Below are 21,853 nucleotides of genomic sequence, written 5' to 3'. Positions count from 1 at the left end.
GGGTACTGTGGTCAGCATGAGTCCAAGGGCCTGGATCCACGCTGCATGGCTCTGTGCCTCTGTGAGGTATGATGTCAGTGCAGGTCACTGTGTTCTCCTAAATCGTAAACACAAGATGTTCAGCAGATGCTGGAAATCCAGAGCAGAACACACAAAATGCTGGAGGAATCAGCGGGTCAGGCAGCATCTACAGAGAGATTCAAGATTCAGGGTTGTCTAATGTCACTTCCAGTACACAAGTGTAAAGGAGAACAAAATAATTGCTACTCCAGATCCGATGCAGTACAAAAAAAATGCAATAAAAGCACAATAATAAAAAAACACAACAAATATAAGATAGTTTATGCACAATAGCTTGATTGTATGTTCATAAAGTGACACTAGGCACAGGAGTGTCTGTACATAAGGTGACTGAGGAAATGATCAAGTAGTGGTGGTTGGGGGTGTCGAGGGGTGGGTTAGTGGCTGGGGTGTTGATCTGCCTCACTGCTTGGGGAAAGTAACTGTTTTTGAGTCTGGTGACCCTGGCATAGATGCTACATAACCTCTTCCCCAATGGGAGCGGGACATACAGTCCATCTGCAGGGTGGGTGGGATCCTTCAAGATGTTAGTGGCCCTTTTCTGGCACCTTTCTGTGGAAATGACGTTTCAGGCCAAGACCTTTCCAGGACATTCCTGATGAAGGGTCTCGGCCTGAAGCACTGACTCTTTATTGCTCTCCATAGATGCTGCCTGACCTGCAGAGTTCCTCCAGCACTTTGTGTGTGCTGCTCTTAAAACAGCTGTTATTCATTGAACATGAAACTGTATAGCCAATCTCCCCCCACAAAAGAAAATCTGCTTTATTTTTAAATAAACATTCATTATTTTCACATAATGCTTCTGGTGAATATTGCTCAGCCACCGGAGGGACGGTGCTATTACTAACCCACTCCTTTCCCAGTGTAGACTTGATGGGTACATTGCACTCTCCCATTCGCTGTTTCCTCGCTCGCGGCAGGGACTTCACTGCACCTGCAGACTGAAGGGCGGAGGCACTGACTCCAGAACCACCCAGAGTTTGGCAACCAACACCGCTCGAAAACGGCAAGGTTGGCTGCGATTCAAAGGTCAATCTCCTAAACTAGGGCGGAGTACCTCGGAGGTATAATTAAGGGCAGCCTTCTTATTCCAGCCTGTGCCAACAGCGAACTGGATTGAAACAACCAATAGCCCTCCTCTCCACCCCACCACCATCAAACTCACTTCACTCAGCACCTGTGAAAACAATCAACAGACTTCCCTCCAGGATGAAGTGCTCTGAAAATATAGACTCGAATATATCTGGCACCAGTCACCACTTCCCAGGGCGGAAACAGCTAATACGCGGGGGCATAATTTTAAGGTGATTGAAAGAAAGTGGAGATAGGTTTTTTACGGAGTGTAGTGGGTTTGTGGAACACACTGCCAGGAGTGGTGGAAGAGGCAGACACATTAGGGACATTTAAGAGACATTAGATAGGCACGTGGATGAAAAATGGAGAGCTATGTAGGAGGTAAGGGCTAGATTGATCTTGGAGTTGGTTAAAGGGTCAGTACAACATCATTGATCGAAGGCCTTGTAGATTTTTTTTGCACACAGGGTGGTGGGCGTGTGGAACTCACTGTGAGGGGAGGTGGTGGAGGCAGATAAATTAGGGGCATTTTAGACACTCTTAGGCACATGGAGGCTAGAAAAACGTGGGGCTAGGTGGGAGGGAAGGGATAAATTGACCTTGGCGTACATTAAAAGGTCAGTATAACATCGTAGGTCGAAGGGCCTGTACTGTACTGTTCTGTGTTCTATTTTGGGATGTTTCCGAAATATTTCACAACGATGTATCTTCATGAAATGTGGTCACTGTGGTGATGAATTTGAAAACAAGGCAAGCAGTAAATGTAATGTGCCTAAACAATTTGCTTAGCATGCGGTGGGATTTTGCAAACAATGGACTTTAAAATACTTAGCAGAGTGGAGGTGAGGGGGGTTATGGAAGGGGAGAGGAATCTTCTGCTCTTCAGTTAACGGGAATGCATGATGTTTAATACTGACAATGCGAGAGATGCTGGCTCAATCCGCCAAACTGTAGTTGTTGGGATCTACAACATCCATCAGTCTGAAGGGCCTGCTGAACATACTGCAGAGACTTGGTACTGGGATGACGGCACTCCCTCAATACACTCCCTCTGACAGTGTGACACTCCCTCAATACTGTCCCTCTGACAGTGTGACACTCCCTCAATACTGTCCCTCTGACAGTGTGACAATCTCTCAGTACTGTCCCTCTGACAGTGTGACACTCCCTCAGTAGTTTCCTCTGACAGTGTGACACTCCCTCAGTACTGTCCCTCTGACAGTGTGGAACTCCCTCAGTACTGTCCCTCTGACAGTGTGACACTCCCTCAGTACTGTCCCTCTTGACAGTGTGGCACTCCCTCAGTACTGTCCCTCTGACAGTGTGACACTCCCTCAGTACTGTCCCTCTGACAGTGTGACACTCCCTCAGTACTATCCCTCTGACAGTGTGACAATCTCTCAGTAGTGTCCCTCTGACAGTGTGACACTCCCTCAGTACTGTCCCTCTGACAGTGTGACACTCCCTCAGTACTATCCCTCTGACAGTGTGACAATCTCTCAGTAGTGTCCCTCTGACAGTGTGACACTCCCTCAGTACTATCCCTCTGACAGTGTGACACTCCCTCAGTACTATCCCTCTGACAGTGTGACAATCTCTCAGTAGTGTCCCTCTGACAGTGTGACACTCCCTCAGTACTGTCCCTCTGACAGTGTGACACTCCCTCAGTACTGTCCCTCTAACAGTGTGACACTCACTCAGTACTGTCCCTCTGACACAGTGGGTTTCCTTTGAATTCTCCGGAGTCCTCCCACATTACAAACGAGTTGTGGTTAGTGAGATGTAGGCATGCTACGTTGGTGACGGAAACATGGTGACACTTTTGGTCTGACTCCAGCACACCTTCAGCGGGTGGTTGACACAAATGATGCAGTTCACTGTACATTTTGATGTACGTGCGACAAATAAAGCTAATCCTCATGAACCTAACCTTTATCTTTATTTTACCTCAACCATTTACATTCCTCCTTTCCAAACTTTATCCAATTCCCTTTCAGAAGAAGTAGAGTGGAGGCAGATACCTTCAGGACATTTAAGAGACTCTTAGACAATGAAAAAGAAAATGGAGGGCGATGTAGGATGGAAGTTCTAGTTTGCTCTGTGGTTAATAGAAGGGGCATAAATTTAAGGTGATCGGAGGAAAGTATAGGGGGATGTCGGAGGTAGGTTTTCTACACAGAGAGTGGTGGATGTGTGGAAATGCTACCAGTGGCAGCACTAGAGGCAGATACATTAGGTACACTTAAGGCACTATTAGATAAGGCATCCGTTAGTCTCGCAAGACCATGGATCTGCGCCTGGAAAGTCTTCACTCTCCAGGGTGCAGGCCTGGGCAAGGTTGTATAGAAGACCAGCAGTTGCCCATGCTGCAAGTCTCCCCTCTCCACGACACCAATGTTGTCCAAGGGAAGGGCATTAGGACCCATACAGCTTGGCACCAGTGTCGTCGCAGAGCAATGTGTGGTTAAGTGCCTTGCTCAAGGACACAACACGTTCCCTCAGCTGGGGCTCGAACTCACGACCTTCAGGTCGCTAGTCCAATTCCTTAACCACTTGGCCACGCGCCTATTAGATAGACACAAGGATAATGAACAAATGAAGGACTATATGGGAAGGAAGCGTTAGATCAATTTTAAAGTACTGTAAAAGTTTGGCACAGCATCATTTGGCCGAAGGGCCTGTAACGTGCTGCTCCATGCTCTATTTTCCTTTTGAAGCTATTCCTAGACTTCTTGAGGCAGAGAGATCTCATTCCCTTCAACTACCTTGAGATTGAGTCTTCTGGTTACTGATTTACCTTGCATGGGTGCAGATCCTATTTGTTGCATATAATCCTGACACCTCATGAGTAAAGACCAAGGTCCAGTGGTCTTGGTGGAGATGGTCAGTTCTCGATTAGACACAAAGATCTAGATGCTAGTGAACAGGGGTACAAGCAGAATGGCCTCCCCAGGCTGGGGAATCTCAGAGGTTTCCAAAGATTTAGCATGTCATCTAAAACTTTGACAAATTTCTATAGATGTGTGGTGGAGAGTATATTGACTGGTTGCATCACAGCCTGGTGTGGACACACCCATATCCTTGAATGGAAAATCCATCAAAAAGTTGTGAATATTGCCCAGTTCATCACGGGTAAAGCCTTCCACACTATTGAATACATCTACATGGAGCACTGTCACAGGAAAGCTGTATCCATCATGGATCCCCCACCATCCAGGACATACATGCCCTCTTCTCACTGTTGTCATCAGGTAGAAGGTACAGGAGTCTCTGGACCCACAGCACAGGTTCAGGAACAGTTGTTACCCCTCAACCTGAAATTATCTCCTCTGGCTTTTGATCCGGAGGAGATAACTTCACTCACCCCATTTTTGAACTGTTCCCACAATCTATGGACTCACTTTCAAGGACTCTTCATCTCATGTTCTCGATATTTATTCCATATTTATTACTATTATTATTTATTTTTGTATTTGCACAGTTTGTTGTCTTTTGCACTCTGATTGTTGTCCATCCGGTTGGGGGTGATCTTTCATTCTTTGTGTTTCTTGTACTTACACTGAACTTGGAGTTCCTGCACAGCAGAAGATGTCACATTAGCCTGCACGTCCATCCTTCTGTTCTCCCAAATGCATGGTCGTATATACTGTGCAGAAGTCTTAGGGACCCTGGATTCTTTTTATATGGTTTCAGATGGTAATGCCACCACAGGTCCCTGATCTCAACATCATCAAGGCTGTTGCAAGTGAGGCAGCCAAAGTGTGCATAAAAGCTGAGGCAAGTTCCCCAAGATGCTTGAATAACCTAACAGCCGATTTTCTTATAAAACTGCACAACAGTGTACCTAAAAGAATTGATGCAGTTTTAAAGATAAAGGGAAGTCACACCAAATATTGATTTGATTTAACACACACAAAAATTGCTGGTGAACGCAGCAGGCCAGGCAGCATCTATACAAAGAGGTACAGTCGATGTTTCGGGCCGAGACCCTCCGTCAGTTAGTCCTCGTGTTATTGATTTGATTTAGTTTTTTTTTACTGTTTACTGCTTGTAATAGTAAATTTTTTGAAACTTAGAAATTAACAATTCATTATTTTGAAAGCACCTTCATTTTAGAGTTTTTTTTTAACATTGCCTAAGACTTTTGCAGTGTTGTATGGGCTGCACGTAAGCTGGGGGTTGGTAAGTTGGGGAGGACCTGTATAAACGCCGCCACTTTCAGAATCAGAATCAGAATCAGAATCAGGTTTATTATCACCGGCATGTGACATGAAATTTGTTAACTTAGCAGCAGCAGTTCAATGCAATAAGTAATCTAGCAGAGAGAAAAAAATAAAATAAAACATAATAAATAAACAAGTAAATCAATTACATACAGTGGATAAAAAATATACAAAAGCAGAAAAACTGTATATTAAAAAAAGTGAGGTTGTGTCCAAAGCTTTAATGTCCATTTAGGAATTGGATGGCAGAGGGGAAGAAGCTGTTCCTGAATCACTGAGTGTGTGCCTTCAGGCTTCTGTACCTCCTACCTGATGGTAACAGTGAGAAAAGGGCATGTTCTTGGAGCTGAAGATCCTTAATAATGGATGCTGCCTTTCTGAGACAACGCTCCCTAAAGATATCCTGGGTACTTTGTAGGCTAGTGCCCAAGATGGAGCTGACTAGATTTACAACCTTCTGCAGCTTCTTTTGATCCTGTGCAGTAGCCCCTCCATACCAGACAGTGATGCAGCCTGTCAGAATGCTCTCCACGGTACAACTATAGAAGTTTTTGAGTGTGTTTGTTGACATGACAAATCTCCTCAGCCTCCTAATAAAGTATAGCCACTAACTTGCCTTCTTCCTGACTGCACCAATATGTTGGAACCAGGTTAGATCCTCAGAGATCTTGATGCCCAGGAATTTGAAGCTGCTCACTCTCTCCACTTCTAATCCCTCTATAAGGATTGGTATGTGTTCCTTCATCTTACCCTTCCGGAAGTCCACAATCAGCTCTTTGGTCTTCCTGACGGTGAGTGCCAGGTTGTTGCTGTGGCAACACTCCACCAGTTGACATATCTCACTCCTGTACGCCCTCTCACCACCACCTGAGATTCTACCAACAATGGTTGTATCTTTCATAAGGGGAGTCTAACAGAGCAAGGCCAAAGCTCCTCACAGAGACCTACTAAGCCTGATCTGAACAAGAACTGAACCATGTCAGCATGCTTTTATGCATTGAGTTGCTGCCATACGATTGGCTGATTAGATATTTGCATTAATGAGCAGGGGTGCAGGTGTGCCTAATAAAGTGGCCACTGAATGCATAAACCTTGGTAGGAGCCGCATTGTCTGGAAAAGGGCAAGGTGGAGAATGGCACCGAGCGCCAGTGACCATATTACAACCCAGTAAACCACTGGGAGAGTCGTGCCACCATGATTTCATGCCTGCAACACCCAGAAGGCTGAAGTCACTAGGTGATAAATGGAACAGTTATTATTCTTTTACAAAGTTCAAAGTAAATTTATTATCAATGTACATATATGTCACCATATACAACCCTGAGATTCATTTTCTTGCGGGCATTCACAGAAATTACATAATAGAATAATAACCACAACAGAATCAATGGAAGACCACACCAACTTGGGTTTTCAACCAGTGTGCAAAAAACAAACAGTGCAAACACAAAACGAAAGAAATAATAATAATAAATTAATAAGTCTAACACACTGGTTAAGATTTTTACTGCTATGCTGTAGGTAGTTAATTTTAGCAGTTCTGAAAGAGCAGTTTGTTCTGCTTTCAGCCTGTTTGGGTCTAAGCTCAGATAAGAGGCTTTGTTGGTCGATTTAGGAATGTGGTGTTAGCCACTCAGGATGGTGGAATCGGAAGGAGGTTCTAGAGAAAATTGGTTGGATAGGTTGCGTGAGGGACACAGGTGTGGGTTGAGGTCTTTTTGGGGAGTTGGGCGAAGACTGGGGTGGGGGAGATGGCCGATGATGCTGTCCCTGTTGCACAAAGTGCTTTATGCAGATGAATGGCTTCAAGGAGGAAGGACCGATACTCCCATAGGGAAGCCCGTTTGTTTGAGGTAGATCATAAGTGACATTTGGAAGGTGGTGTATGCTTTCACGCAGACCGAGTGTCTCCTCCATGAATTACAGACAAACGTCAAGATGAGCTGGAATTTATGTGCACATTTGACTGTTTAATTGTAATGGGCCCAATTTGTTTCTTTTCTTTTCCTAAATAGCTCTTTGGTTGAGTTAATGTTCATAAATATACTTTATAATTGTATTCAGTGTACAATCTGTTATTTCTTGCCAACAAGCAAGGGGGACAGCAAATTACACAGCAACTGGGGTTTGGGTGGGTGAGACACAGGCTTGGCAGGACCAAGGTCGCATACACCCTAGACGTATGGAGCCAGTGAAAGGTAGGTTCCTCACCGGGGAGTCCGGTGGCTGTTAGTGAGGGGCTAATGAGCAGCATTTCCAGACACATCCAATAAAAAAGGGTTTCATAAGCAATAAATATCGAGAACATCAGATAAGTGAACATGAAAGTGAGTCTATAGGTTGTGGGAGCATTTCAATGATGGGGCAGGTGAAGTTGAGTAAAGTTATCCCCTATGGTTCAAGAGCCTGATGGTTGAGGGGGAAGGACTGTTCCTGAACCTGGTGGAGTGGGTCCTGCGCTTCAGGATCAGTTATTCCCCCTCAACCATCAGGCTCTTGAACAAATGTGGACTTCACTCACCCCATGATCCAGGCCATGTCTCTTCTCACTGCTGCCATCAAGAAGAAGGTAAACGAGCCTTAGCTCCCACACTAGCAGGTTCAGGAACAGTTATTACCCTTCAACCATCAGTCTCCTGAACTAGAGTGGACTTCACTCAGTCCACGCTCTCATCTCGCTATTGCCATCAGGAAGGAGGTACAGGAGCCTTAGTTCCCACACCTTTCAAACATCAGGCTCCTGAACTGGTGTGGACTTCACTCAGGCCATGCTCTCTTCTTGCTACTGGCATCAGGAAGGAGGTACAGGAGCCTTAGTTCCCACACCACCAAGTTCAGGAACAGTTATTACCCTTCAACCATCAGTCTCCTGAACTAGAGTGGACTTCACTCAGGCCACGCTCTCATCTCGCTATTGCCATCAGGAAGGAGGTACAGGAGCCTTAGTTCCCACACCTTTCAAACATCAGGCTCCTGAACTGGTGTGGACTTCACTCAGGCCATGCTCTCTTCTTGTTACTGGCATCAGGAAGGAGGTACAGGAGCCTTAGTTCCCACACCACCAAGTTCAGGAACAGTTATTACCCCTCTGGCTCCTAAACCAGAAGGGATATCTTAACTCATCTCAACTCTGAACTGATTCCAAAACCTGTGGTCTCACTTTCAAGGACTGCATAACTCATGTTCTCAATACTATTTATTTATTTGTTTATTATTATTATTGTTTTTGCACAATTTGTCTTCCTTTGCAGATTGGTTGTTTGTCCATATTTGTCTGTGTGTGGTTTTCTCAATGATACAATTGCGTTTCTTTGTACCTACTGTAAAAGCCTGCAAAAAAATGAATCTCAGGGTTGTATATAGTGATGTATAGGTACTTTGATAATAAATTTACTTTAAAATTTGCACTTTGATTCCCACTGGCATTCAGCTTTCCACTGCTGAACTATTACTGCAGGAATTATTCTGGGTACAATGATTACAGTTCAAGGAGAAAAACGGACAATTCCTCAGCTAAAGATTGGCAATAAATGTTACTGTTGACCATATCATGAGAGAAAAGAATAAAGCATTTTCATACAAAATAAATCTCCGCATGGATGGTCCCAAACCGGCTGTGAAAGGAGGGGGGTTGGGTAGGTGGCCAGCAACCCCATCCTGTAAAAACACCAGAGCTACAGAAAGATCAACAGGTGCTCCAAAGACCTCATTCCTGGGAGAGGAAGAATCTTTACCTCAAAATGTATGAAACCCTGTGATGAAAGTGGAGGCCACCTTTTATCAGGCAGCTGCTGTTGACGGTCAATGTCCCAGTAGGGATGATGGACTTAAGAAGAAGAATTTTAAAAAACGCTGGTACTCACTGGTAAGTGGGTGAACACAGCAAACGTACTTCGCAGGAAGGCAATGAGGTCAACTAAGTAATCGCTGGCATGTCCATTGGACTCTGATCTCATCCAGTCGTAGTCCGCCAGCTGGAGGAATTGGTCAATCTTCTGGTTGAGCTTGGTGTAGATCTCTTCCTCTGCAGCGTGCCGAGCATCCTGCACAGAAACAGATGTCCCCCGCATTCTGTTAACTTACTGCCAGCCACAAAACAGAGGGGGTCTGTACTCTCAAAGAGGAAACACCAATAGCTCAAACATTTACCGTAGCATTCTCTGTCACAGCACAAAGTCATGGCTTCCTGTCCTTGGTAGAATAATCCAATCTCCCTCTCTGTACCCCTTTACTCCTCAGTCCCTATAAAATTCTCTTTTACAGTCATAGAGTTATACAGGCCCTTCAGCCCAGCTCATCCATGCTGACCAAGGTGTCATTAGGCCATAACAGCATAAGACATAGGAGCATCGATCTGCTCAACCATTCCATCACAGCTGATTTATTTTCCTTCTCAACCCCATTCTCCTCCCTTCTCCCTGACTAATCACAAACCTATCAACTCTTCTTTAAATATACCCAATGACTTGGCCTCAACAGCCGTCTACGCAATGAATTCCACAGATTCACCACCCTCTCACTAAAGGAATTCCTCCTCATCTCTGTTCTAACTGGACGTCCCTCTATTCTGAGGCTTTGTCTTCTGATTCTAGTCTCCCCCATTATGGGAAGCATCCTCTCCACATCCACTCTATCTAGATCTTTTTATATTCTATAGTTTTCAATAAGATCCCTTTATTCTTCTAAACTCCAATGAATACAGGCCCAGAGCCATCAAACGCTCCTCGTGGATTAACCCCTTCTTTCCCAGAATCATTCTCATGAACGTCCTCTCCCCAGTACATCTTTTTTTCCAGATAACGGGCGCAAAACTGCTCATAATGCCCCAACTGCAGTCTGACCGATGCCTTTTAAAGCTTCTGCATTACATCCTTGTTCTTATTTTCCAGTCCTCTTATAATCTTGCCATCCTGAGCTAGACCCAGCTGCCAGTCTTTCTCCCATGCTTTTCCTATCCATGTACACTACCTGTCTAAATACCTCTAGAATGCCACAATTGAATCCATCTCTACAACTTCCTCTGGCAACTCGTTCCCTTTACCAACCAACCTAGATCGAGAAGGTGGCTTCTTGACTCCACAATCTACCTCGTCATGGGCCTTATGTCTTACTGTCTGTCTGGTCAGCACTTTGCCTGTAAGTGTAGCACACTATTCTGCATTCTGATCTTGTTTCCCCTTGTACTACCTCAATGTACTGATGTGGTGAAATGATCTGTAAGACTGGTAGGCAATACAAAGTTTTTCACTGTATCTTGGTACATGTGGGCACCAAGATAGCATACACGATTTGAACGATGATATTACAGCTCGGGGCATCTGAGTTCAGAACTCAATTCCAGCGTCCCCTGTAAGGACTTTGTATGCCCTCTTCATGAATGCGTGGGTTTCCTCCTGGTTCTACAGTTTCTCCCACATTCCGAAGATGTTCCGGTTAGTAGGTTAATTGGGCAATGTAAATTGTCCAGCGATCAGGCTAGGATTATGTAGGTGGGTTGCTCGTGGGCTGGAAGGACTGTTATGTGCTCTACCACTAAATAAAATAAACCAATTTACCAACTTCCTAACTTTTTCCAATATGAAGACTTACTGTTACCTTGAAGGTTGCTGTGCCATAGAGCTTGGTAGCATGAACAGTTTCTGGTGGTACATTGGTGATGTTGGTGATGAATTCCTCCAGGAACTTGCAGGACCGCTCCAGGTGTGTCATGTTGATGATAATTTGTACGAGCTGCAAAGGGAAGACAAGAAAAAGCCTCATTAATAACTGGATGAAGCCACCGAGAGTCCTGAGCAAATAATCAGAATCAGAATCTTCATACTTCCTTAGAAGTATGCAAAGATTCGGCAAGACATCTAAAACTTTGACAAACTTTGATAGATGTGTGGTGGAGAGTGTACTGACTGGCTGCATCACAGCTTTGCATGGAAATACCAATGCCCTTGAATAGGAAAGCCTACAAAAAGGGTGTGGATATGGCCCAGTCCATCACAGGTAAAGTCCTCCCTCCCCACTGAGCACATCTAAATGGAGCATTGTTGCAACATCCATCATCAGGGAGCCCCACCACCAAGGACCTGCTATCTTCTTGCTGCTGCCATCAGGAAGAAAGTACAGGAGACTCAGGATGCACACCACCAGATTCTGGAACAAACATTACTCTTCAACCATCAGGTTCTTGAATTAAAAAAGAAAACTTCACTTGCCACATCACTGAACTGTTCCCACAACTTGTGAACTCACCCTCAAGGACTCTTCATTTCATGTTCCCGATGTTTATTTCTTATTATTGTTATTTCTTTGTTTTTTTTTGTTTTGTATTTGCACAATTTATTGTCTTTTGCACACTGATTGTCTGCCCTGTTGGGTGTAGTCTTCCATTCATTCTATTATGTTTATTGGATTTACTGCATATTCCAAGAAAATGAATCTTTATTACATACGGTACCATATATGTACTTCGATAATAAATTTACTTTGAGCTTTGAACTTAATCTGAATTGTAGTCACCTCCAGAGGCTTGTATTTCCCACTCACCCTTAAAAATCAGTGTTAGGACCCTCTGCTTCAATTGCCCTTCAGCAAAAGGGTATTTGGGTGTAACACTAGCATAGTGGTTAGCACGATGCTATTACAGTTTGGGACATTCTGGAGTTTGAGGTTCAATTCCAGTGCTGTTCTGTAAGGAGTCTCTGTACGTCCTCCCCGTGGAAAGTGTGGGTTTTCGCTGGGTGCTTCACTTTCCTCTCACAGTCCAAAGATGTACCGGTTAGGTTAATTGGTCATTGTACGTTGTCCTGTGATTAGGTTAGGGTTAATCAGGGTTGTGGGGTTGCTGGGGTGGTCTAGCTCAAAGGGCCTACACTTCACTATTGCTAAAATAAACATAAAATTTAAAAAATGGAATATTCTGAGCTCTATCAGTCCTCATGGTCATGAAACCACAGACTGTTCCATCACTCATCTCCACCCAGAGGGAGTAATCATTCCCTATAAGAATCCTCCATTACTTCAAAGGAATGCTTTTAAAATTCCCTCTTCACCTTCTCTGCTTTGGGATCTCAGATTTCCAGATCTGTAGTCTCCCCTTTGAGTGAATCAATGCCCTTTGGTTTCTGAGTCCTTAAAACTGAAAGAAAATTAACTATAGCCCTGGGGTAAATTGCTCTCTGGTACACGAACTTCTCTAAAGAGTGGTATTGGAATTGGTTTGTTATTGTCACATGTACCAAGATACAGTAAAAGCTTTTCTAGCATACAGATAAAATCATTACGCAGTGCACTGAGCTAGAACAAGGTAAAACAATAACAATGCGGAATAAAGGGTAAAAGTTACTGAAAAAGTGTAGCGCACGTAAATGAAAAAGTGCAAGATCCTTACGAGGTCGATTGTGAAGTCAGGAGTTCAACTCTTCTGCAGGTTAACTTTGTGGGACAGGAAGACAAGTGCAATGTAAGCATTCATTTCAACCAGAATATAAAAGAAACAATATAATACTGCAGCTTTATAAGGTATTGGATGCATGACATCTGCAAATCTGAAAATCCAGGGACAAGGACTGGAGGCCTGGAGATCCGGAATGTTAGTGTGGATTCCTTTAATGGAGAATGCCTATGTGTGACTTTGTTCAATGTGTGGAGGTGGATGCACGGGCAGCCACCACACGGTCTTTGACAGATCGGGGGTCAGGGTCCAGTGATATGGAACGTAAGATGATTGGGGACACTTCACTGCTGCAGCCTTCCTCCACCTTCACTGCCATTGGGATGTGTCGGCATTTTCCGCCAAGTCCATAATTGAAGTCTTGGGTAGATCACTCTTTGTCTGGAACCACCCCTTTGACCTTATCACCATGGATGATCTACCAGGAGCTAAAGCACCCGATGACACTCCACTCAGGAGCTCACAAGCCCCTCCATCACGACAGGGTGACGATCCTTGGAGAAGAGACAAGAGTACTGACCACAATAGATCCAAGATTGCTGAAGAGGTACAGTATTTTGCAAAGAATCTCACAGGTTAGTATACAAAAACCTGACAGATGGAGAACGATATGGAGAAATGCAAGATTATCCTCTTATTTTTGTAGGAAAAACAGAATATTTTTAAAAGGTGGGAGAGTGTGAAATGTTGGAACTTAGACGGAACTGAATGTGCTTGTGAAGGAGCACAAATCGAACATACAGTTAGAGCAAGCATTTAGAAAAGTAAGTTTTTCATGTGATCTTCACTGCAAAATGCTTGCTATGTTAGAGACATTGCAACTATAAACATCCTTAGTGAGTTATACATTCCCTCTACCACTGCTCCCTCAAAGCTGTGCGGGTGCGTGGCCGCTCAGTAACTGAAATGCTCCCACGCACGTAGACTTTATTGCTGTGTAGCAGGGGTTTTCTTTTATACAATGTTAATATAATCATGAAATTATGTTAATAACATTTTGAAATTATGCAAATATAACTTTGAAATCTGTTAATCTAATTGTGAAATACTTCATAATTAATTATGTGTTAATGACTATAATCCATAAATTTTCTAAATATACATACCACATTTACTTTGAAACATTTCAGAGCTTCAACATATTCAGATCGTCAGTGTTTCAAGTTACAACACTATTACAAATTGTAACAGTGTTGGTAGCTCGTTGTTAATAAACCACCAGCCCACTGAACACCGGTGCCAACTAAGTTTAAAAGATTATGAAACATGAAAGATTTTCTTTGCTGTGGTGTATTTCATTATACTTTTCAACTAATAAGTAAAATCGAACGTATGTGATTTTCAATTTTTAATCAAAACATTCATAGTATATATTACAAAAGAAAACATAAAGTGCCGTTCAGCTGCAAAATCCTCCAGTTGGTTTCCTTCCAATGACGCAGCCTGACCCGCTGACTTCTTCCTGCAGCTCTTTCTATTTTTGCTCCAAATTCCAGCATCTTGTTTCTTGTTTCTCGAGATCCTCAACATCTGGACCTTGCCATCTTCTCACAGCAACCATCGGGCAGGAGGTACAGAACCCTGAAGTCCCACAGCACCAGGGTCAAGAACAGTTTAAAGAAAATTTATTATCAAAGTACACATATGTTACTTTATACAACTCGCAGGCATTCACAGTGGAACAAAGAAATACAATAAAATCAATGAAAACTACAAAGACTGACAAACAACCAATGTGCTTATGAACACACAATGTACAAATACAACAAACAAATAATTAAGAAGTAAATAAATAAATATAGAAGACATGAATTATGGAGTTCTTGAAAGTGAGCCTGTAGGTTGTGTTCAGAGATTGGTTCAGCATTCAGGTTAATGAAATTTATCCACAGTGGTTCAAGAGCCTGATGATTGAAGGGTAATAACTGTTCCTGATGGTGTGGGACCAAAGGCTCTTTACCTCCTGAGCAATGGTAGTAGTGAGAAGGGAGAATGACCTGGATGGTGGGGGTCCTTGATCATGGATGCTGCTTTCTTGTAGATGTGTTGATCTAGATCTCCCAATTCCTGACCTCTTCACCAATGCGGAGAACAGCTTCTTCCTTGAAAGTGAGTCCATAGGTTATGGAATCAGTTTAGTGTTGAGGTGAGTGAAGTTATCCACACTGGTTCAGGAGCCTGCTGTTTGATGGTAATAACTGTTCCTGATCCTGGTGGTGTGGGAAGAACTACATCCCTTCAACCATTTGACTCTTGAACCACTGGCAAAACATTAATCACTACAGTTGAGCAACACTGAGTTTTTAATCACTAAAATGACTTCGTGTTTGCTCTTATTGTGCTGTTTATTGAAAAACTGTGAATAGTTGAAATGATTGGGAGGCTCGGGTGGGCTGCTTGTTTGCCAAGCCGGGAGAAGAGGTGGGAGGAGAAGATGGCGGCGCGCCTGCGTGTGCGCAGCCCTCTGGTGAAAAATGATATTGTATCTGTTAAATAGGGGCCATGGACAATTCTGATTTGATGGAGAATGAACGTGAAACCACAGAGGAACATTTGGAGAAATTTCTGAAACGCCCATTCGCTGCTGTCGTTACTGGGTGTTCGGGAATCTTTCGGAGGGTAGGCCTCAAAATCCCCGGCCTTGCCTGCTTTTGGCGACCAAGAAGGAGGTTGAATCGCTCGGACAGAGATGGCGCTCAGTACTCGGTGTCGGAGAGCTGATCAGAGCTCGAAGTTTTTGGATGACTCAGTCGGATTGTGGTCAGCATGGCGGGGAGAGTTTTTCTTCCTTCTCCCGTCTGCGTGAGATGTGGGACATTTGAGAAACTTGGAACTTTACTGTGCTCATGGTCTTCTTCATCAAGTTATGGCATTGTTGCACTGTTGTAACTATATGTTATAATTATGTAGTTTTGTCAGTTTTTTCAGTCTTGGTCTGTCCCGTGTTTCTGTGATATCACACCGGAGGAAATATTGTATCATTTCTTAATGCATGTATTACTAAATGACAATAAAAGAGGACTACGTGTCTTCATAATCTAAATGTTTCATCACCAGTCAAAGTGACATCATCATTGCACGATTGAGTGCTGGTTCTGCCAAGTGCTCACACTTATATTGGTCCGACTCGTAGTTCTGATTGACTGGCTGTTATCCTCCACTGGGTCCTGGCTAACTGGATAACCGAGAGATCTCCAATGGCCCGTATCAGTGGGTATCGGTTGTTGTAAGCTCTAGTTCCTCAGCTGTCTGCAATCCTGCAAATGCATAGGTTCATATATTGCACCCATTTCAATAAGCTTGTTAATAGAGTCTTCTGTTGAGAACTAAGCTTCTGAGATTTCTCTTGATTTCTTCTTTCCTGCTTCTGCTGGAATTTTGTAGTTTCCAGGATGAACTTGTGGTCTTCTTGATCTTCATGTACTGAGATAAGCGACAGAGGATCGTGTCTTAAGGCTAGTTGATGTTCATGTAGTCTCGTGGATAGTTTTCTCCCTGTCTCCTCCACTCCTGAGGCAGTCTCCACACTGGATTTGGTAAATTACGCTTGTTTAATTTATCTTTTTTTGTAAATGCTGCTTATCTGATGCTATGTGCTAGTAGCGCTGCCGTAAGCATGTTTTTCATTGCACCTATGCACACATACTGTATATACTTGTGCATATGACAATAAACTCAACTGTTACTTGACATTGAACACTGTGAACTGTTTCCATCTCATTATCCAACCAAAGGATGACTTACTTTTTGAGGAAATGCATCAAAAGCTTGCTATACCAATTTCTGGGTGACAGGGGAAGATTAAGTATTCCTCAGTGAATAAAAGAAATCAGAAGAAATCTCACTGAAATATATTAAAAATTTTCCTAAAGCATGACATAATTTTGAGAGGGAACATATCTGTGACATGGAGAGAAAGGGGGAGTCTAGGACCAGAGGACACAGCCTCAGAATAGAGGAATGTCCAACTAGATCAGAGATGTGGAGGAATTCCTTTCGCCAGAGGGTGGTGAATCTGTGAAATTCATTTCCACAGACGGCTGTGGAGGCCAATTTATTGGGTATATTTAAAGCAGAGGTTGATAGATTCTCATTTGGTAAGGATATCATAGGTTACGGTGAGAAGGCAAGAGAATGGGGTTGAGAGGGATAATAAATTATCTATGATCAAGTGGTGAAGCAAACTCGGTGTGGGAAATCGTCTAATTCTGCTCCTATGCTTTATGGTCTTTTTGTGGTTGGGTCTTCAATGATCCACTTACAGTGCATTTCATTACCTCAACAATTATAATAGTTTGAGCCTGAAAATTGTTGTTTCCAGCAAGAAGCTTTTTCAAATCCAGTTGCCGACATGGCAGCAGTTGAGGTAACTCTCTCATTCGATGGACAGCAGTCTGCTGAACTATAGTCTCCTTTCCGGGAAGTTTCTGCTTTCAAAATAAATCACTGAGCCCATCTACACGGAGCGCTGTCACGGAAAGCAGCATCCGTTATCAAGGAAGCCCACCACCCAGGCCAGGCTCTCTTCTCAATGCTGTCATCAGGAAGGTGGTACAGGAGCTTCAGGACCCACACCACCAAGTTCAAGAACAGTTATTATCCCTCAACTATCAGGCTCTAGAGCCAGTAAGGATAACTTCACTTGCCCCATTATTGAACTGTTTCCACTACCAATGGACTCACTTTCAAGGACTCTTCATCCCATGTTCTCGATATCTATTACATATTTATTTATTATTATTGTTTCTTCTTTGTGCATTGTCTTCTGCACTCTGGTTGAACTCCCTGGTTGGAGGATCTTTCATTGATCCTGTTATAGTTATTATTCTAAAGATTTGTTGAATGTGTCCATAAGATAATGAATCTCAGGGTTGTATTATGGTGACATGTATGTTCTTTGATAATACATTGACTTTGAATTTAAAAGGCAGTCGGACAGGTACATGGATTGGAAAGATTTCGAGGGACATGGCCCAACACAGGCAAATGGGACGAGCTTGGTTAGCATGGACCAGCAGGGCTAAACGGGCCTATTTCTGTGCTGTGTGACTATGTGTTATCCCTAGAGAACTTCTGAGCAATTTGGAGTGGAAATTAAAAACATTTTTTCATTGTATTTACATTCAGTGACCACTTGATGAGGTACATCTGCTCGTTAGTGTAAATATCTAATAAGGCAATCATGTGGTCAAGAGGTTCAGTTGCTGTTCAGACCAAACATCAGAATAGGGAAGAAATGTCATGTAAGTGACTGTGACCATGGAATGGTTGTTGGTGTTAGATGGGGAGGTTTGAGTATCTCAGAAACTGCTGATCTCCTGGGATTTTAATGCACAATAGTCTCCGGAGTTTACAGAGAGTGGTGTGATAAACAAAAAACATCCAGTGGAGCAGCAGCTCTGTGAGCAAAAACGCCTTGTTAATGAGAGAGGTCAGAGGAGAATGGTCAGACTGGTTCAAGCTGACAGGAAGGCGACAGTAGCTCAAGTAACCACACATCACAGAAGTGGTGTGCAGAAGAGCATCTCTGAATGCTCAAGATGTCGGACCTTGAAGTACAGCAGCAGAAGACCAGACCGCTTTCCACTCCCGTAGCTAATAAAGTGGCTACTAAGCATATGTTTTCATGGAAATAGTAACAATGCGTTAAACTCACCAGAAGTCATAACTAAGTGAACAGAAAATTGGGCTCCATGTGGTAAAATAAAAAGACTCTGATTTTGACTCTGCAGCTGAGAGTTGTGCTGTATAAACACGCACCTTGAAACACCAGGGAACATGTTGATGTAGAGTGAAAGGACTGCACTCTGCACCCAGCCGAGGTCAGCTGTGGTCACTGAGTGGTAGCCCCCGCATTTCTGCCCCTCTCTGCAGACACAAGCAGGCAACCTAGGCCGACATTCCAGTGACACAATGAGGCAGAGGCACAGCACTGAGACAGGCCTTAGTCCATGTTGACTGTCAAGTAGTTATGCGTGGCACATCTGTGTCGCAGTTAGTGAAGTGCTTTACAGCGCCAGCAATTAGGGTTTAATTCCCACCACTGTCTATAAGGAGTTTCTACGTTCTACCTGTGACCAGGTGCTCTGGTTTCCTCCCACAGTCTAAAGACGTACGGGTAGCATGCTGTGGATAAGCAATGCTGGCACCAGAAGCCTGGCGATGCTTGCGGGCTGCCCCCAGCACATCCTCGGACTGTGCTGGTCATTGACACAAATGACTCTAGCTCTGTTCTCACTGGAGCAGAGGTTACTAACGCTAACCTGTACATATTTGGAATGTGGGAGGAAACCAGAGCACCTGGAGGAAACGCACATGGTCACGTGGAAACTGTACAAACACCTTACAGACAGTGGTGGGAATTGAACCCTGATCACTGATTGTTGGTGCTGTAAAGTGTCCCGGTGACCACAATGGTACTGAACTGCCCTAAGACATGATAATTTTCTACCCTGAGACAGAATTTACTCTGCAATAACCTGAAACGTAACGCCACAGGGAACACTCAATAGATGTATTCAGACCAGTACAGGCTGATGCAACTTGTTTCCTTCAATAGTAGGATCAAAGATCAATTTATTTGCTATATACTGTACATTTACATGTATTAGGAATTTGCTGTGATGTGTTGGCACGACATGCAACAAAAAACATTCAATATTATTCAACATTATTAGAACATAAAAAATAAAGCATTAAAGCACAATACAGGCTCTTAGACCCATGATGTTGTGCCAACCTTTTAATATATTCTAAGATCAATCTACTACTTCCGTTAATTTCTTAATCATTGATGTGCCTATCTAAGAGTTTCTTAAATGCCCCTAACATATCTGCCTCTACCACTGGCAGGGTGTTCCATGCACCCACCACTCTTTGTATAAAGAACTTGCCCCCAGTCAGCTGAAAATGATGTCCCCTTACATTAGCCATTTCCGCCCTACATGAAGGTCTCTGGCTGACCACTCTCGATCTGTGCCCCTTATCATTTGTTGATTTGCTTCAACCCCATTCATCAGCCACCTCCCTGTAACCTATAATCCTTTACCACTCAATCTATGCCTCCTATCAATTTATACCCCTCTATCAAGTCACCTCTCATCCTCCATTGCTCCAAAGAGAAAAGCCCTAGCTCAAACCCACCACAACTTCGTAAGATATGCTTTTTAGCATTAATATATTACCAGTCTTGGGTCAAAAATATTACATATGAGTTAGCTAATGAGACCATAGGATTATAGAACATTGGAGCAGAATTAGGTCATTTTGGCCCTTTGAGTCTGTGCCACCATTTCATCATGGCTGTTCTATTTCTCCTTCAGCCCCAATCTCCTGCCTCCTTCATGTAACCCCCGAGGAAGGTTTCACTGCTAATGTAATGGTCTTTCTGTAGAAGCATTGCTAATGTAATGGATTTTCTGTAGCAGCAGTGTTTGAGTAATGGCTGGAGATAACGGGGTCTTTGGAATGTGCGCCGCCCAACGAAGGGAGTGTCTTTTCTTGTTGTGTGCCTGAGACCGAGGTGATCTGGGTCTTCTGTTCGGCGGAAGATGGGGAGAAAAGATGTCTAAAAAGAGAGGTCGTAGACACCAGAAAGGAGTGGACTTGGAGTGCGCTGGGAGTCGATGAAGCCCGGGGAAATCGATGGAGGACCAGCGGAAGGGAAACCATGAGCTCCAACTTGTGCACATTAGACTGTTTCATTAAAATGGGCCCTTTTCTTTTTGTTTTACTTTACTAGCCCTTTAGTCAAATTAAGAATTATAAAGCTAAATCATTTAATTGCATATGGACTGCTGTCTGTTATTTCGTGGTACTGATTTGTAACAGGGTAACACATCACGCAGTACGCACACAAACAGGAGGTTTTGTACCTCAATCTCATACGTTTGGTAGGGCCAGAGATTGTCTTCCCTAGGCTTTACACAGCCGACAGAACCGGAGGGTTACATTCACATTTCCCTTCACCCCTGACTAATCAAGAATCTATCAACCTCTACCTTAAGTATACCCATTGACTTGACCTCCACAGCCGCCTGTGGCAATGAATTCCACAGATTCACAACTTTCTGGCTGAAGAAATCCCTCCTCTTCTCCATTCTAGACGGATGTCCCTCTATTTTGAGGCTGTGCCCTCTGGTCCTAGAGCCCCCCATGATAGGAAACATCCTTTCCACATCCACTCTATTGAGGCCTTTCAACATTCCATAAGTTTCACTGAGATCCCCCCCCCCCCCATTCTTCTGAATTCCAGTGAGTATAGGCCCAGAGCTGTCAAAGATTGTGAGTAAATTTGGCTGGAGTACCTGGGCACAGAGATAGGTTGGAATGGTCTCTGTTGGTGTTTTAATCACTATGATGCTCTACCTACCTGTTAAATCCAGACAATGAAGGGGAGTGCAGGAAGACTCACCTCAGTAAGACCCACATGTTGTTTCTTGATGACATTTTGTAAACAGTTGCTTAGAGTCCTGGTCATCAGGAGATTGGTAGATTTTCGGATCATGTCGTCTACTTCTGTTGAGCTAAGAAAAAAAAATTCTCTTTTAAGTCATTCCGTACATGCGTCACTCCCAGATTATGGTTGTGTCCATTAAGATGCGGTTAATTTTGAGAAACTGAGAACATTCCTTTCCCTGCACGTGGTGTCAACACCAAAAGTTTCCATTTCAGGAAAAATACTGAATTACTTCTACACTGTCCAGTCGATGCCAGCCCAGAAATTCCAAACCTCCTTAACCACACCTATGGGGTTGACATTGGAGCAGAATTAGGCCATACAGTCCATTGAATCCACTCCACCATTCCATCATGGCTGATTTATTATCGCTGTCAACCCCATTCTCCTGCCTTTTCCCTGTAACTTTTATCATCCTTACTAATCAAAAACCTATCAAACTTTGCTTTAAATATACCCAATGATATACCCCACAGCCACCTGTAGCAATGAATTCCACAGAATTCCACCAGCTTCTGGCTGAAAAAATTCCTCCTCATCTCTGTTCTAAAGAAAAGTTCTGCACCTGGTGC

The 21,853-nt window shown here is 43.5% G+C and overlaps 1 protein-coding gene across 2 annotated transcripts in view; it reads right to left on the bottom strand.

The window, feature by feature from the left end:
• exoc6b (exocyst complex component 6B) overlaps positions 1 to 21,853 on the bottom strand; it is an 899,778-nt gene that overhangs the window by 251,667 nt on the left and 626,258 nt on the right. For both annotated transcript variants that reach the window (XM_063047162.1, XM_063047163.1), the window contains exons 16-18: positions 21,237 to 21,348; positions 10,975 to 11,109; positions 9,243 to 9,422 (exon numbers count right to left, since the gene is read on the bottom strand). In XM_063047162.1, coding sequence (XP_062903232.1) covers positions 9,243 to 9,422; positions 10,975 to 11,109; positions 21,237 to 21,348 — 427 coding nt within the window. The remainder of the gene's footprint in view (positions 1 to 9,242; positions 9,423 to 10,974; positions 11,110 to 21,236; positions 21,349 to 21,853) is intronic.

The sequence above is a fragment of the Mobula hypostoma genome, chromosome 4 (genome assembly GCF_963921235.1).
Source record: "Mobula hypostoma chromosome 4, sMobHyp1.1, whole genome shotgun sequence".
Taxonomy (NCBI): Eukaryota; Metazoa; Chordata; class Chondrichthyes; order Myliobatiformes; family Myliobatidae; genus Mobula; species Mobula hypostoma.
Note: the sequence above shows the minus strand (reverse complement) of the source record. Positions and strands in the feature narration are given on the sequence as shown.